The sequence below is a fragment of the Primulina tabacum genome, chromosome 5 (assembly GCF_025594145.1).
Source record: "Primulina tabacum isolate GXHZ01 chromosome 5, ASM2559414v2, whole genome shotgun sequence".
NCBI classification, from domain to species: Eukaryota; Viridiplantae; Streptophyta; class Magnoliopsida; order Lamiales; family Gesneriaceae; genus Primulina; species Primulina tabacum.
Genome location: NC_134554.1, coordinates 24,819,170 through 24,836,673, shown reverse-complemented (window position 1 = coordinate 24,836,673; position 17,504 = coordinate 24,819,170). Strand labels below are relative to the sequence as shown.

Below are 17,504 nucleotides of genomic sequence, written 5' to 3'. Positions count from 1 at the left end.
CGCATGATCTCTTGCATGCAGGCGCGGAGGCTTATGCACAAGGGTTGTCAGGCTTTCGTGGCCAGCATTGTGTCTGTCCCTGACGTACCCACTCCATCATTAACTAATGTACCCGTAGTCAGAGAATTTCCCGATGTCTTTCCAGATGACGTCACATGCCTTCCACCAGAGAGAGAGAGGTGGAGTTTTCCATTGATCTTTTGCCAGGAACCAGTGCCAATCTCTAAGGCACCGTACCGGTTAGCTCCAGCTGAGATGTTATAACTAAAACAACAGATTCAGGAGATTCTAGACAAAGAATTCATCCGCCCTAGTTTCTCACCATGGGGCGCACCGGTGCTTTTTGTGAAGAAGAAAGACGGGAGCATGAGGCTGTGTATCGATTACCGAGAACTGAACAAGGTAACGATCAAGAATAAGTACCAACTTACTAGGATCGAGGACTTGCTCGATCAGTTGTAGGGAGCCACAGTGTTCTCTAAGATAGATCTTCGATCGGGGTATTACCAGTTGAGGGTGAAAGATGCAGATGTTCATAAGACAGCCTTCAGTACCAGGTATGGACAGTGCGAGTTTTTAGTGATGCCGTTTGGGCTGACCAATGCTCCAGTGATATTCATGGACCTCATGAACCGAGTGTTTCAGTCCTACCTAGATCAGTTCGTCATAGTGTTCATCGACGACATTCTCATTTACTCGAAGAGCCATGAGGAGCATGTTCAGCATTTGAGTACAGTGTTGTAGGTTTTGCAGAGACAAAAGTTATTTGCAAAATTCAGTAAGTGTGAATTCTTGTCGGAGAAGGTAGCATTTTTGGGTCATATAATATCTAGCAGTGGTATCGAGGTGGATCCAGCTAAGATAGCAGTAGTAAAGGATTGGGTTGAGCCGAAGAATGTATCAGAGATCCGCAGTTTCCTAGGCCTAGCAGGCTACTACAGGAAATTCATTCAGGGATTTTCTTCCATGGCAGTGCCACTCACTTCATTGACCAAGAAGAATGCTAAATTTGTATGGAATGATGAATGTCAGAAGAGCTTTGACGCTTTGAAGCAAGCTCTTATTTCATCACCAGTTTTAGCCATGCCAGCAGGGCAAGGTAATTTCGTGTTGTACACCGATGCTTCTAAGCTCGAGTTAGGCGCATTGTTGATGTAGCATGGTCGGGTTATAACTTATGCCTCTAGACAGTAGAAGGTGCATGAGAAGAATTACCCGACTCATGATCTTGAGTTAGCTTCCGTTGTCTTTGCATTGAAAATATGGAAACACTATTTGTACGACGAGAAATACCAAGTATTCACTGATCACAAGAGTCTCAAGTATTTCTACACGCGGAAAGAGTTGAATATGAGACAAAGACGGTGGTTAGAGTTAGTGAAAGACTACGATTGTGAGATTAGCTACCATCAGAGGTAAGCTAATGTTGTGGCAGATGCTTTGAGCAGAAAATTTGCAGTCGTAGCACAGCTGTCAGTACAGAGATCTATTCAGTCAGAGATTCAGAGGTAGGATGCACATGCCTACACAGTGTCCTATGGTATTGTGAGGTACAGAGGTAGGATGTGGGTGCCTAGTGTTGATTCGATCAGAGAGGATATTCTGACAAAGGCACATGCATCTCCGTACTCTATTCATCCAGGAGGCACCAAGATGTACAAGGATTTGCAGATCCTATATTGGTGGTCAGGTATGAAGCGAGACATCCGCCGATTTGTGTCTGAATGTCTCACTTGTCAGCAGGTGAAGGAAGAGCATCAGAGGCCAGCTGGATTGCTTAAGCCACTCCCCATCCCCGAGTGGAAGTGGGAGAACATCAGCATGGACTTCGTCGTTGGTTTGCCGAGGTCAGTCAGAGGATCCAATGCCATTTGGGTTATAGTGGTCGACTCACTAAGTCAGCGCACTTCTTGCCAGTGAAGACAACTTTCTCCATGACGTAGTATGCGGATCTCTATATCATAGAGATAGTTCGATTGCACGGAATCCCAGTTTCTATTGTGTCCGACAGGGACCCGAGATTTACATCGTCCTTTTGAAGAGCTTACATGCAGCCATGGGGACGAAGTTGCCATTCAGTAAAGCTTTCCACCCTCAGACAGATGGCCAGTCTGAGCGAGTGATTCAGATTCTTGAGGATTTATTGCGAGCCTGTATAATCGATTTCCATGGGACTTGGGATTCTAAGATACCTCTAGTGGAGTTTACCTACAACAACATTTTCCAATCATATGTTGGGATGGCTTCCTACGAGGTATTGTATGGGAGGAAGTGCAGATCGCCATTCATTGGGATGAAGTCGGTGAGAGATCAGAACTTGGTCCAGAGATTTTTTAGGAGACTGCAGATGTGGTGGTCAAAATCCGAGACAGGATGAAGACTGCCCAAAGTCGTCAAAAGAGCTATGTTGACAAGAGGATGATGGATCTAGAGCTTGTCGTAGGTGATCACGTTTTCGTGAAGATAGCACCCATGAAGGGTGTTATGAGATTTGGGAAGGGAGGCAAGCTTAGTCCGAGGTTTATTGGGTCGTTTGAGATTCTTGACAGAGTTGGGACACTAGCTTATCGTGTAGCCTTACCGCCGAATCTGGCTGGGATACACAATGTGTTCCACGTCTCGATGTTAAGGAAGTACCTAGCTAATTCTTCGTATGTTTTGAGCTATGAGTCGTTGCAGCTTGCTCTAGATCTGTCGTATGAGGAAAGACCTGTCCAAATCCTAGACCGACATGAACGGAGACTTTGGAACAGAGTAACCAAACTGGTCAAAGTCCGGTGGCTAAATCAATCAGTAGAGGAGGCCACTTGGGAGACGGAAGCAGATATGAGAAGTCGCTATCCAGAACTGTTTGGTAAGATTTAATTTCGAGGACGAAATTTATATAAGTGGGTGAGGAACTGTAGAGCCCAAATTCAGTACACGTAAAACCCATGCATTTATTAAAATTTCAAATTGTTTATTTAAGTTTAAAATGATGTTTAGCGATACATGATCTATTTAATCTGTATTATTTTAAATTATTTATGTTTATATGATGCACGCTAAATGTTTTCTTGAGTTTCATGTGTCAGGCGATTATTCGATACGAGATCGAGGAAAAGAGACCGACGACGATTTTGGCAATTTTAAAATGTGGTATTTTATTTTAAGTTAAGAATGGAGAATTTTAAATGATTTATTTAGTTTAAGCATTTTTTAGCCTAATTTAATTTATTAGGTGATTTTAAGATTTTTAAACCTTTAAAGTATAAGGCATGTGCATGTTATTTCAAATTTAGGGATGTTAGAAATTTAGTGGAGAATTGGTATTTTAATTATCATGTAAATTGCTTATTATTTATTTAATTGAGCTAATTATCCCTAATTACCCCTAACTAATCACACACACACACACGTTACACAACTCACAAACATTTACACGTTTTTACACACACCATCAGCACACACACATTTCATTCCATCTCATTTCAGATTTTTGAGAGCAAAATAAAATCTATGGTTCAAATAAAACTCAGCATCCGCCCCTCTCCTCAAATATTTCAGCAATTCTCGCCACTTTTCTTCAAGAAAATCGTGACACGTTCGTCCCGGATCGTCCCTCGCATCTTTCCCGCTTCAGTATCGTCGGTTCGGTAATTTTAAAGATCAAAGGCATGCATATTCTTTCATTCTTGCATCGATCTGGTCATATTATACGTTTTGCTGTTTATCATGCGTGAAAATTCATGTATATTGTGCAAAGTTTAAGCAGAAAATTGTTGGATCGATTTTGAAACATTTTTGGATCTCAAAACTCAAAATTTGTTGTCATTTTAAATACTGCGTTTTTTCGGTCGCCTTTCTGGAAAAACTTTTAACATATAAAATATAGAACTTTTTGATACCTTCGATTTGACAGTAAATTCGAAATATTTTGATAAGAAATGACTGAGTTATGATCATTTTCGTGGGACTGCTCAAACTGCGTTTTTTGAAAAATATGTTCTTGATGTGTTCTTGAAGTTTTATTGTTGCAGGCTTCGTTGAGGATCGACGGGTGATCGCTGCTGCGTTTAGGTATATCGAGAATGATGTTGGGGTGATTGTTGGTGTTTCGATTAATGTCGTTAGACATTTGGATGAATTAGAAGTCGTATGAATGGTTTTGGAGTCAAGTGTCGTGTTCGCGGATTGTTGCGTTGCTTGTGATGCGTAGTTGTTCCCTCCGTCTAGAAGCCTACCAAGAGCCACTCATTGTCCGTCCAACCTCATGGCACCACCAATCACCCACAGCCCTCTTCGGCCCCGGGCCTCACATGTCCACCAGCTTTCGCTTGGTTTGTCTCCGAAACATACCGTACTAGGAGAGGTTGGCTCTGATACCAACTGTAACGTCCCAGATTCGAAGATTGTCCTCACTGTACCAAGATGAGTCTTCCAAGCGTGCTTGTGTCCTCACTCACACGTACCCTAGGAAACTTCCCAGAGGGTCATTCATCCCATAATTGCCCCAAGTCAAGCACGCTAAACTTTAGAGTTCTTATGTGATGAGCTATCGAAAAGAAGATGCACTTTCTTGATATGAGTAGTACATATCAAATCTTTTAAGCCCTCTTCAACTGCATAGTCCATACCTGAACAGTTTCGGAATCCTTCTCATTCCGGTGTAAGATAAGTTCATTCATGTTCCCTCCGCCTAGAAGCCTACCAGGAGCCGCTCATTGTCCGTGCAACCTCATGGTACCGGCGATCACCCTCAGTCTTCTTCGGCCCCGGGCCTCACAAAGATCATCAATATACAAGTGTAGAAAACACACAAGTGTGTGAAGATCAAAAGAAGAGAAAAATAGGGCATGCCAACTGCTTAGTCTTGAATCAAAATTCTCAGTGTGTAAGAATACTTTCGTGTTGTATTCATATATCAGTTCTCACACATGCACACACACAATCACTCACTCATACAGAGAGTTGAGCTTATTGAATAGCTGAGTGAGTCTTGCACAAAGACAATAAACTTGTGTATGTAGTCTTTGACACATAGACGTTAAACAAGTGTTGGCTGGAAGGTGCCGCCTTCAGTCTAGGCTAGGAGCTCAGTTAGACAGTAGGGTAAGTCCTAGGCTGAATGAGTTTATACAAGGTGTTGAACTAAACTGATAACAGCTCGAACTGATCAAATCAATTTGAAAAAAAATGTTAAACAGTTAAGTACACAATATATGTTTATGGATGTTCGGGGACTTCAACTGCTCCTACGTCACCCCTTCTACCACCTCGGGTAGGTTCCACTAGAAGAATTTGATTTATACAACAGCTTGTACAAACTCACTCGGCTTAGGACTTACACCACTGCCTAACTGAAATCCTAGTCTAGACTGAAGGTTGCACCTTCCAGCCAACACTTGTTTAACGTCTATGTGTCAAAGACTACATACACAAGTTTGTTGTCTTTGTGCAAGACTCACTCAACTCTCTGTATATGTGAGTGATTGTGTGTGCGTGTGTGTGAGAACTGATATGATTACAACATGAAAGTGTTCTCACACACTGAGAGAAAAATGCTCCTAAACTGAGATGATAATACTTTGAAGTGTTCTCTCAAATCTGGGCTGATTGCTTCTTGTAAGCATATATGCGTTGAGCGTGCCCTTCTATGTTGATTTCACACACTTGTTTATTTTTGCACACTTGTATATTGATGATCTTGGTCTGATATTTATAGTGGCAATGAGATTGTACACTAAGACTCATCAAATATGGTTGTTGCAATTTAAATCTGTTCCTCGAAATACGTCTGTACTTTCCGACAACCATTCTGGAAATTTTTGACTTTAAGCACTGCTGCAACATTTATTATTGTCCTTTGACTGGACAAAAGCTTTTCCTCAGTGCGCACAGCTGGATTCCATTGAACAAGCTTGTCGTGTTCTGCAAACTGATTGATTCCTAACTGATGTTCTGAACTGGTCTTGAACTTGTTTGGTGAAATCAGTTGGCTCGTCAGCTAAACTGATTTCACTGCTTCAGTTGAATTGGTCAGATGAGCTCTTCATCAGTTGAGCTCTTCATCAACTGGTCGGGCTTCTGAATGTCTTCTACTGAACCACCTATCAGTTGGACAATCAGTTGGACTGATATTTGATATATCAGTGGAACTGATTCAGTTTGGGTGATCAGTTGGCGCTTTCAATTTGCGTCTCGATAACTTCAGTTTTGGCTCGATAACTTATCTGTTCGAATCCTGATCAGTTCTAGTTTCTGCATACTTAAATAAAATAATTAGAAACAAAATAACAAGTTTTGTTAACATCAAAATCAAGATTGCGAACATGAAATCTTCCAACATGGCTATTGTAATAGAAATATTCAAAGTATGCGGAAAATTATTACGTGAAAGAAGACATGGACGTGATTGAAAAACACTAGTCGAAACAAATGGGATTAAATTTAAAAAATTTTCTCTCCATGTTGAAACTAGATGTAATTCTTTATATTATTTGTTTCACACATTGTTACGTTTTCAAGATTAAGTTACTCCATATTACAATAATATTTCAGTAGAGTCTTTAGTGTTGACTGATGATGATTAAAATATTTTGAGTGAATGTGTTTCTTTGTTAGAAATTTTTAAAGAAACGACCGAAATGTTTTTTTGGTATTAATTATCCTACTTCAACCATGTTTCTATCTTTAATTTTCAATATGCTTTATAGATTTATTAAATTTTGTGGTGATGTTGTTATTCATGACTTTGTTTCAAATACGGAAACAAATTTTTAAAATATTGGGAGAAAATTCTAATTGTGCATGGTATAGAGACATTACTTAATCCTAGTCAAAGTCAAGGTGAGTTAGAGAAGTTTTTTGAATATTACTCTAAATTTTTGGAGAAGAATGTTGACAGTCAAAAGAAGTCAATAATCCGTTCTTTTCAAGAATTGTTTGACTTGTATGCTAGTGAACAGTGTGGACCAAGTCGACAGCTGGAGGAGACACCGACAGAAAAAGGCAAAAGTGGAGCACTAAACATTTTTCAAAGTTTAAAACGACAAAAGTTCAAAGGAAAATCAATGACAACGACAAATTACAACGAGATCCAAATTTTTCTAAGCCAATATATTTAGACTACAGAGAATTTTGATGTTCTAGATAGGTGGACAGTAAATTCTCAACTGTATTCAGTGTTAGCGGCAATTGCAAGAGATGTCCTAGCCATTCAAAGTTCAAGTGTTTCTTCTGAATCAGCATTTTCAGTATGTGGAAGAATCATCGGTGAACAAATAACTAATTTAAAGCCAGAAACACTTTGCATGCTAACATGCCTACAAGATTGGTTTGTAGCAGAAAAAAAGGACCGCTGGAGCGATCGAAGAATTTCAAAGCTCAAGCTCCAACGAATATCCAGAGTATTCAAAATATATTTTTATACATCGTGATGAATTTTAGATGTTAAATTATAAAAATAAATGTTTAATTTATTTTGTTATAGTTTTTTTTATGTTAACACAATTATTTGCCATCAAAATACTAAATAAAAAAATTCTCTATTAAAATTATTAAATTTAATTATATATTAAAATATAATAAATTAGGGTTAAACTGATCCGACTCGAACCAGAACTAGAACCGGTTTATTAAAGATCGAATCGGTATTGCGTTTGGTTTGGTTCCAAGGATTTCAAATTGGAACCGAAACTGATTCGGAACCGGTTCTGAACCTGTTAAGACCGGCTCCGAACTTAGCTGAACCAAAACAGGTAGGAACCGGTCCGAAACCGGTTCGATGGAACCGATAAGCATGCATATGCCACGTCGTAATTGGCAATGGTGGCCGTCACAACCAAAGCATCATTATATGGAGCCGCAAAACCTTGGAGTTCTCCCGACCCAAAATTGATGATGAGATCTTGTTGTAAGTCTGCATCTCTGGATAACTCAAATTTCTCCAACCTTCTTCCGTGTGCTTTCCGAGTTCACCCAAAGTCTCCATTGGTAGCACCTCCCGAGATCATATGAATCATTTCTCTTGTAGGAGAGTTGTCCTTGTTCATTTTCCTCCATGGATCGGCAGCCTCTCGAGAGACATCTTGACCCCGCTACTCCTTTCTTGGCTCTACTACCCTATGGTTTATCTAAGGAGGGCCCTGACCTCGCCTAGGGGACGAGTGAGACCTTGGGCGACTCCCAGATGAGGATCTTCTCTTGTCTATTGGGCGGAGGCAATATAGTATCATTTTCCACCCTCTGCGATTTTTCCCACCTCCCTTCTGTCTCCCTCACTTCCATCACCTTATCTCGATTCCTATTTAAAGGAACGTGTGATGAGAATTGTCCTTTACTTGTAGCTTTATCATCTTCTCTCTCACCCACACCTCTCTTCCTACCTCCTCCCTCCGCTCCCTCAACCTTACTTCTTCATGTCGCTGCTCCATCCCCTTGTGTCGTTGTGCATCCTCCAGATTCACGTACTTTTCTGCCCGAGCTAAAAGATCATCATGGCTCAACGGAGGTTTCTTGACTAGCGATTTGAAGAATTCTCCTCCTCTCAATCCTTGGGTAAAGGCACTGATCATAATGTCAGGGGTAGCCGCTGGTATATCCAGTGCTGCATTGTTGAAACGCTGGAAAAAATCTCTCAAAGTTTCTGTTTCTTGTTGCTCCATCACAAACATGCTTAGATACTTTTTCTGATACCTGTTGCTGCCAGCAAATCGGTGCAAGAAAGCTCTGGAAAAATCCTCGAAAGACCGTATGGAATTGGGTTGCAGCGTATTAAACCACTGTTGGGCTGATCTCACCAACGTGCCCAGGAACACCCTGCACCTAACTCCATCTGAGCCGCATTCTCAAATCTTCCCAAGTGTTCTTTTGGGTCTGTACACCTGTCATACTCTCCCAAGCTCGATTGTCGAAAACTTGGGGGAAGCCCTTCTTTTTCAAAATTGTTGGGGGAAAAGGACTCTCTCTCTTGGGCGCTAAAGCCATGTTTCCCAACTGTTGCCTCAATATTCTTATCTCATTCCACATCTCATCTATCTCAGGATTCTCTCCAATTGGGAGGGGCTGCGTTTCTTCAACTCTGCTCTGATGACCCTCAGCGTTCTCCTCTCGTTTGTGACGAGTAGCCTGCTCTTCGGCAAACATAGACTCTTGGTTCTTCTTCATGGCCTCGTCTACGGTACTGGTAATGAATTGGCCTTACTGTTTCAGGATCAAGTTCCCAACATTCTCATTGGGACGAAGTTGCTCAGCTCTCATCTTAGGACGAGGTTGTTTGGCTCTCATCTCTGGACGAGGTTGTTCATGTCTCGTCTCAGGACGAGATTGGTCGGGTCTCATCTGAGTACGTGACGATACTGAGTTAGTTCTTCTGCTTCCTCTCTGGCCTACCATCTCTAAGTCTCAGCTCAAGTTTCCCACAGACAACACCAAGTGATGCTCACTGAAAATTTAGGGTTCAGTTCCAGCAGATGATTCTAGTCCGAGTACAGACCTCGAATTTACTCTGTGCTTGAAATCACGAAGGAGATCGTTAGAAGAGGGCCGGGAGGGTATATCAGCGTAGCCCCTCCGATGCTCAAGTCAGATACTGCGAGTGGAATGAGAGAGCAGCTAAGAGTGCTGTTAAAAATCAATATAGTGAATGACCGAATTATGTACTCAAACCTGGTATTCACAGGAGAATATTTGGGCTTGTCATGTGCCACCTACTTTGGATAAGAATGGGCCGGGAACCAAAGTCTGATTTAGACCTGGTCTTAATGAACCTATTCATAACATATCAAAGCGTTAAATATTAGGCTGAAAAAAAAAGCAAGATAAAATTGCAAAGATTTTTTTTCTTTTCTTTTTTAGTGGATAAAAACACAATCATTGAATAGAATTTTGTATAGACATTTGTCATCCTAAAACCTCACCAAAGTCATCAGTCCCAGTTCTCATCCTCGGTGGGTCATTGCTCGTGATTGTAAAATTATTTCTGCGGCCGACCCAAAAATGAAGCGATTTGGATTTGATCTTTCGTTGTTCATATTTCTTGGATTCGGTTTGCTTTTCTCACCGGCCGTCTCCACCCTTGTAATCTCGCAGCTCGATCGCAAGGTAACAATTTCTAAAGATAATTTTTTTTGTTGTGTTTTTAGATTTGGATGAATTTGGGTCCATTTACGTTGCTTGTTATGTTTATCTCTTTAATTTTACATTCCTTATCGAATCGTGTTTATTTATGTGAATTTTTTCCCCGTTGAAGCCTGTATAAGAACAAGCCTTGGAATATGAACATTTTGTCTGTGGCCTGGATGGTGAATAATCTTCGTGGGTTTTGTTTAAATCTGAAAAATCTATGTTGATCTTTTCTTGGTCGTTTGGACTTTTAGCATTAATATGCAGTAATGTGGTTTTCGAATTTTGTCAATGCTTTCTGGCTAACTTTGGGTGATCTTCTGGTGCAGATGGACTTATCATCACAGATAGTGCGGAGCACTATATTGCTGAAGGTTTTTTTTTTTCGCTTCAAGTTTCTATGCTGTGAGAAAGGTTGTTGATTTTAGTTATCAATTGAAGATGCATTTAGCTCATTTAAGCAGCATTCGATGTTTATTTTGTTGGTTTTCTGTTACATTGTCTGCCAGGTAGAAAATAAGGGTGATGACTCGGTATCGGAAGTTTTGTTGGCTTTCACTGAAAAGCAAGCAAAAAACTTGGCATTTTTGACAGCATCATCCATTGGTGAAGGGAAAGGAAAAGCAAAAGGTCCTTTTGATAGTGTTCCTCTTAAACCTGTAAATCCCGAGGGAATGAATCAAGGGTTGACTTGGTACTCCATCTCATTACCCAAGAAACTGCTGAAGGGAGGAAGCTTGAGTTTGGAGGTCAAAGCTTTATATACACATATGCTGAGACCATTTCCGGAAAAAATAACACAGGCTGATGTTCAGCTTGTTTCCTTTGAGGAGAGTGCATGTTACCTCTCTCCTTATGCAGTTAGTGTTCAGTTACTTACTGTTAAATTACCAGAACCAAAAGTTGAATCTTATACTAAGTTGGATAATTCCAAGTTTTCTGGTTCAGAAATAAAATATGGTCCTTATGAGAATATTGCTCCTTTCTCAAACATACCAATTACGGTTCATTATGTTAACAACCACCCATTTTCTGTTGCTCGAGAGTTGTTACGCGAGATAGAAATTTCCCATTGGGGAAATGTGCAAGTGACTGAAAGCTATAACCTTGTTCATGCTGGTGCTGAGATCACTGGGGAGTTTTCAAGGTAGAACTATCTCACTTTTTGGAACAATCACTTCTATTGTAAGGGACATCGAGTTTTTATTCTATCGTTCTTTGTGATAATTGCAGACATGACTATCAGGCCCAGCCCCATCTAAGAGGTGCATCAGCGTTCCGAAATCTTGTCGCCAAGTTACCGCCAAGTGCTCATTCCATTTACTATAGGGATGAGATAGGAAATATTTCCACATCTAATGTATGGAGTGATTCAGCAAAGGTGCTTGTTGATTCTCTTGGTATAAGCTTTTGCATTTTGTTTCTTTCTATGGTTAGCCATTTTTTCCCAATCGCAGACATTATTGGAAATTGAACCTAGGTATCCAATGTTTGGTGGTTGGAGATCTTCTTTTACTATTGGATATGGCTTGCCGCTTCAAGATTTCTTGTTTCTGTCCGAGGGAAAACGTGTCCTTGACATCTCCTTTGGTTGCCCGATGAACGAAGTGGTTATTGAAAATCTTACTGTAAAGGTAAAGTTTCTATTGATACTCTCAATTTGTATCCAAAATGTTGGATATTGCTAAGCTATCTAGGCTTCATATTGTCTTGGCAATAAAGAAAACCATTTTTTTCACCGATTAGAGCATCATGCTGTTTATCCTGTTCTTGCTGTTTATCTGTTTTCTGGTTGTCTTGATTTTGGTACAAGTGCAAGTTCATTTGTTTGTGCTTGTCCAAATTTATTTGGATTAAGAGCGATGGTGGATTAGGTGTAAGTATCTTGATTAGCTAGGTGTACTGTATTCCCACTTAACTACTATCATCTCCTCTTTCAGAGATGTTTATGTAGAGTTTCTCTTACTTTAACTTTTTCCCCCTCGTAGAAGTCTGATAACTATATCTTCATTGTTTTTTTCAGGTTGTTTTGCCGGAGGGGTCAAATGATATTTCTGTGTCTGTTCCATTTCCTATCAAACAGTCTCAAGAGGTGACAAAACTGTGCTTAAGTTCTTAACATATTGTCCCTCTAAGTGGTTAATTTTGTCCCTTAACTATTTATTATTTTGTGAGGTGGTGCAGACAAAATTCTCCCATCTGGATATGGTTGGCAGACCAGTCGTAGTATTAGAAAAGAAAAATGCCGTGCCTGAGCACAATGAATATTTTCAGGTATGTTGCAGTTTTATGTCAGTCTTCAATTTTGTTGCTAAAAAGGAATTTTTACTGTTAATTAATATATTATAATTACAAGAAAACAAGGCACAACTAGAATTCTCGAAATTGTTGTGAAGAAAAGACATCAAATGGAAAAGAAATGTTATTTAATTTTTCATCTTTTGGATTGGACTCTTTGCATCTTAAGATTTTTTGGGTACTTTTGCGATTCATGATTATTTAGACAAGCCTCGTTAACTGTGGATAGTAAAAGAAACACTTTTTTAAATCTAGTGGCAAGGGCTAACAAAAAAGGAAGGCTCTGACTATTCTATTGGCGATGCAACTCATTCCAGGCTTGTAAAATTGATCATTACGTTCGTTTTTGAGAAGTCATTATTATGCTATTTCTCGCTTTTCTTGCATTAGGTTGTTGCGTATCCTAATTTATGCTAAAAAATAAATCCTTGAAGATAACTTTCACAGGTTGAATTATGACCTTTTCCACTAAATGTTACAGAGAATCAATAGATGCCTGAAATAGATATACCATGCAGTGATTCTTGTTCCCGTTTAGGGTCATTAAATGATATATCATTGTCAAACCTGTCTAGTAGATGGGGTCACTATGAATTTTAAATGATAACTTAAATGCGTGGTAAAAAATCTTTGTTGTTACATATTTCATATTAAAAATTCCTAAACCAAGTCTAGTCCCAAATTAGATGGGGATGAATTTGAAATCCACGAGCTATGGATAATGTTATTTTAAAAAGTTTTGCTATTTTTTGAGAAAATTTATAACTGCATTGCTTCATATTGCAAAATTCAAATTGTCGTGTTACAAATAAATTATTACAATTAATGAAACAATTTTCTTTTTTGATTAATAATTTTGTCACTTCACTTTTCTCTTCATTAACATTTCAAATCAACTATCAAGGACACAATTATGTCAAATTTGTTTGCCATTTTTATTTGGTCTTTGTATTATTTCACTGTGCAGATTCAAAATTGGATGTTAAGTCAGGTGAACTTAAAATTATGGATTGATATATTTGCTGGAAACAGGAACTTTGACAAACATTTTTTTTATGATATCAACCTGTCACGATAAATTTTTTTCATTTTTTGCTTTGATTATTTGGGCTTGTATATACCATGTAAGAAGAGAATTTAATTTATAGTTTGTGAATGATGCCCTAGAATTGAAAATCAACTACACGGTAAATAAACATGGTAAAGACTAGAGGGTGTTGGTGAATATTCAGGTACCCGACTTAGTCGATAATGTTAAACATTGGATCGGGTTCGGATATAAAAAATTTTACTATCCAAAAAATCGGGTGTCTGATCTGGAGAACCCGAATGTCAAAAAAACCCAACCCATGCCCACCCCTATCCCTAGTAGAATAAAAACCCAATTTGTGAAGATATTGAACTGCTCATAAATGGAAGAACGAAGGATAAAAAGGTTGTGCTACAATTGAGACGGGTCTACAGGCCGAGGCATCGCCGCAAGGAACTGTTTTGGTTTGAGGATTGGAGATATAACACCAGTAGATGGAAGGGTAGATGCGACCGTGTTGGCATAACATTACCAGTTATTTGTGTTTGAGGATGATTATGAGTCTCAAGGGATTGATGATGTGATGAGTCATGACTAATGCAAGCACAAGATAAACGGACTATAGTTTGTTTATTTATTTATTTGCGTTTTATTATGTATCTCTACTTTTCCTTGTATTTTATTAACATGGGATAGTGATAGAAGTAAGGCTCACTTCTTTTCAGCTTGTTGTGGAATTAGTGGGCGGAAGCTTCAATGCGTGGAGTCAGCCGGCAGGCAACTAGGAAGCTTTGCTTCTAGAAAGCCAATAATTTCTATCTATAAGATTTTATTTTATTTAGTTGGAAAGGGGCTCTTGTATATATAAAACGCTCTTGGAGGATAAAAGAATTAATCTGAAATTTCCCAAAAATAAAAAAAAAAAAAGCTCATAATGAGCCTGAATTCCAATTATCAAAATAGGTCGAAAATACCATTAATCTCACAAGGTAGAAGCAGTATGGATCTCAACAATTATCCAATTAACAGTCTCATAACGCAATTCATGACGAAGGGCCATAACATTGACTTATAAGTTGCAGCTACTTTGCTTCTGGAGCAAGCTAATACCTATAATTTTTTGCCTTAGGTCTCTTATCAATTCAGCAATCTTTCCTTGCTTAGGGAGCCAATGATGCTGGTGTTTGGGTTTTTCCTCTTCTTTGTTGCATGTATAGTATATGCACATGTAGACTTAACAATCTCCAAGTCGTCTGCTTCTTATCTTTCAAAGCTGCAGTGGAATGAGGTATGTCATTGCTATTTCCTTTTTGGTTTCTCTGGTAAATGAAAAAAATGTCGCATTATATCATCATATAAAAGAAGAGCATTAGCTAATCTGAATGGTTGTGCAGGTCCACACTGCAATTCAACAGTTCCAGAATGTTATGAACGGATGTTTGATTATTCATGACAAGCTAGAAGCATCTTTGCGTGATCTTTCGAGGACTGGCGATGTTCCGACTTGCAAAGCAGCACGCAAGACTGCTGACAGTACACTTAAGGAGCTATCAAAGGAGTTGAAACCATTGCTGTCGTTTCTGCAGTCTTCTTCGCAGTCCACTCAGATACTTCCAAAGGTTCATTTTCTATCCTTTTACTTCATTTACTTGAATTTACTGATTTGTTCTTGAAATTAAGAAAACAAAATCCCAAATTGTAAGAGGAAATCCAAGTCAGTCAGTTTTGTTTATGTTGAATAAGAAAGAAACCCACCCCAAGAGTAGTCTCATGTATAGGCTTAAGCAGATCTTTGTGGCTTCTTTCATTACTCTCGCTTAAGATTTCCATAAATGTCGCCAACTATGGTAGCAGGTTAAAAAAAGCGCCAAACCTGAAATTTTTCCTTCTATTTGCTCGTCACATTATTCTTCTGGAGAAATACCAAGTTCCTGCAACTCTATTGGGTAAATAGGAAAAGAAACAGCCCTTTTCATTAGTGCAAAAAGTTTTTCACATCCTTTTTGCTTTAATAATGAGCATCTCATCGGTTTCCTCGGTCGGGAAGTAAGATCATAGTAGCTTCGGAGATTATAGAATATAGATTAGTGGGTGACTCGTGTTTCAGTTTTTACCAATTGCTGCTATCTTCACGTGTCATCTTAAATATCTGTTTGGAAAGTGTTATCGAGCATGGTGATTCTGGTTTAAGGTGGAAGAGCTTGCATCCAAGGAGAAGGAATTGCAAGAGAAGCTGATGTTGAAACACTCAACTATAACAGACTCTTACGAGAAAAAATCTGGGGGCCGAGAGATCGAAAACCGTGTCGCCTCAATCCAGCAAAAGATTTCAGTCTTGAGACAGGAAGTTGATGATCTTCTTGAAGTTATCGATATCTAGTCGAGGTCGAAAAAGATTTGCCTTGGTAGAAAGAATTTCACGCCGGTCTGACTTAGTATCTTCCGAGCTCAAAAATTTTGTTTTGACATATAACTTCATTTTAATAATACAATGTACTAGACTTGCACACTACCCGTTGGTTTTTAATTTTAAAAATAAAATAAATGACAAAAATAAGGCAAAATGATGGGCTTGGCAAAACTACTGTAAATCGCTACCATCATCGTCCGCCAAGAATATTTGCTGATGCTGCAAATTTTGAAGCCTTTTTTAATTTTAATTTTTTTCGTAGTTTTTGAATTTTGAAACATGGTACTAATTGGTTTTTAACATTTTGTTTCGATTATAGTTATGGTGAGAAATTCTTATATACAATTTTATATTTTTAAAATAAATAAAAATTATTTATTAGTTTTTTATTTTGTTGTTTTTAAGGTATTATGACTATTTTATTGTTTAATAATAAAATTTAATTATTGATTATGTTTTTTTATAAACAATTCATTTATCACAAGAACACATGTAAAACATATCTCTAATCCGATTTAATTCAGAAAAATATTAATTTATTTATGTTAAAAATATTATTCTCATACAAAAGACATATTATTTGTTTAATTACTTATGTTTGGTTTTATTTGGTTTGGGTGATTTTATATTTGTGTATATACCAATATTTTCTTATTTATGATAGTTATTGGGAAATTTGGTTTTAAATTCTCAAATTCAAACTCAATTTTATCCTAACTCTTTACCCTTCAAAAACTTTGCCCAAACTCCTTAAAAACCCAAAATGTGACAAAAACACCCTCATATTTAAGTGATTGATTTTTTGGGCCGAAAATGGTATCAGAGCTTAGGTAAAATTATTTCAAACATACAAATTTATTATTACAATGTAATTAAATGTTTGAGGAGGAGAATTTAGAAAAAAATTATGAATCCGAACTCAGGTTCGAGAAAAATAATTTACAAGAACTATTTCAATATTTTGGAATATACACAAGAGCATCTAACTTTGGTTAGATATCAGGAGCAGCAAGGGACGCTACAACACCCTCAGGTAAACTTATGATTCAATCTAATAAGTTTGTAGAGATAGTACCAGATTTCTCTAAGCTCTCTTAAGATCTTACGGAAATTCAGAAAACGGTACAAAATTATGGCAATATGATATACTTTGTACCTTAACGAGTTGAAAAAATCCTTGAAAACCAAGAAGAAATTCTTGGAATATTTAAGAATATTCAAACAAAAATTAAAAAACTAGAACAACAACCAAGTTCTAGTAAAAAAACTTCAGGAAGAAGGTAACCACCATCATTTGGTACTGAACCTTTGTTACATCAACAAGAAAAAACCAAAATGGTGTCAAAACCTTTGACTGAAGAAGAAAATATGATCAATCTAATTAAATCTGTCTCAGAAAAGAAATTAATCTGATGACAACTTTAGAAATGATTGGTCTAGAAGATCTACAAGAGCTTGCAGAATCTTTTGCAAATCTCAAAATGGTAGATCTAAAGATGATCACAGTATATAATGGCCCGAAAATTCATGTTTGAAAATTTACGGATAAATTAAATTTTTTTTCTTTTTTTTTTAAATTGCCTCATTCACAAAATCAAATGATAAGTCAAGTTTAAATGTTCAAAATAGCAGCGGAAGAAATTATTACTCGCCAAAATAACA

The 17,504-nt window shown here is 38.0% G+C and overlaps 1 protein-coding gene across 2 annotated transcripts; it reads left to right on the top strand.

Moving 5' to 3' along the window:
• Positions 1 to 9,880: 9,880 nt before the first annotated feature.
• LOC142547358 (dolichyl-diphosphooligosaccharide--protein glycosyltransferase subunit 1A-like) lies at positions 9,881 to 16,020 on the top strand. Of its 2 annotated transcripts, none has more exons than XM_075655613.1 (10): positions 9,881 to 10,083; positions 10,434 to 10,478; positions 10,614 to 11,251; positions 11,338 to 11,485; positions 11,562 to 11,738; positions 12,128 to 12,196; positions 12,289 to 12,378; positions 14,562 to 14,720; positions 14,827 to 15,051; positions 15,624 to 16,020. In XM_075655613.1, exons 1-10 carry the CDS (start codon positions 9,979 to 9,981, stop codon positions 15,810 to 15,812), a joined length of 1,845 nt encoding a protein of 614 aa, XP_075511728.1. In that variant the 5' UTR covers positions 9,881 to 9,978; the 3' UTR covers positions 15,813 to 16,020. The 2 variants fall into 2 exon arrangements, with proteins under 2 accessions (XP_075511728.1, XP_075511729.1); XM_075655614.1 differs by having other exon boundaries at positions 10,050 to 10,083; positions 10,434 to 10,518; positions 15,624 to 16,019.
• The last annotated feature ends 1,484 nt before the right edge of the window (positions 16,021 to 17,504 follow it).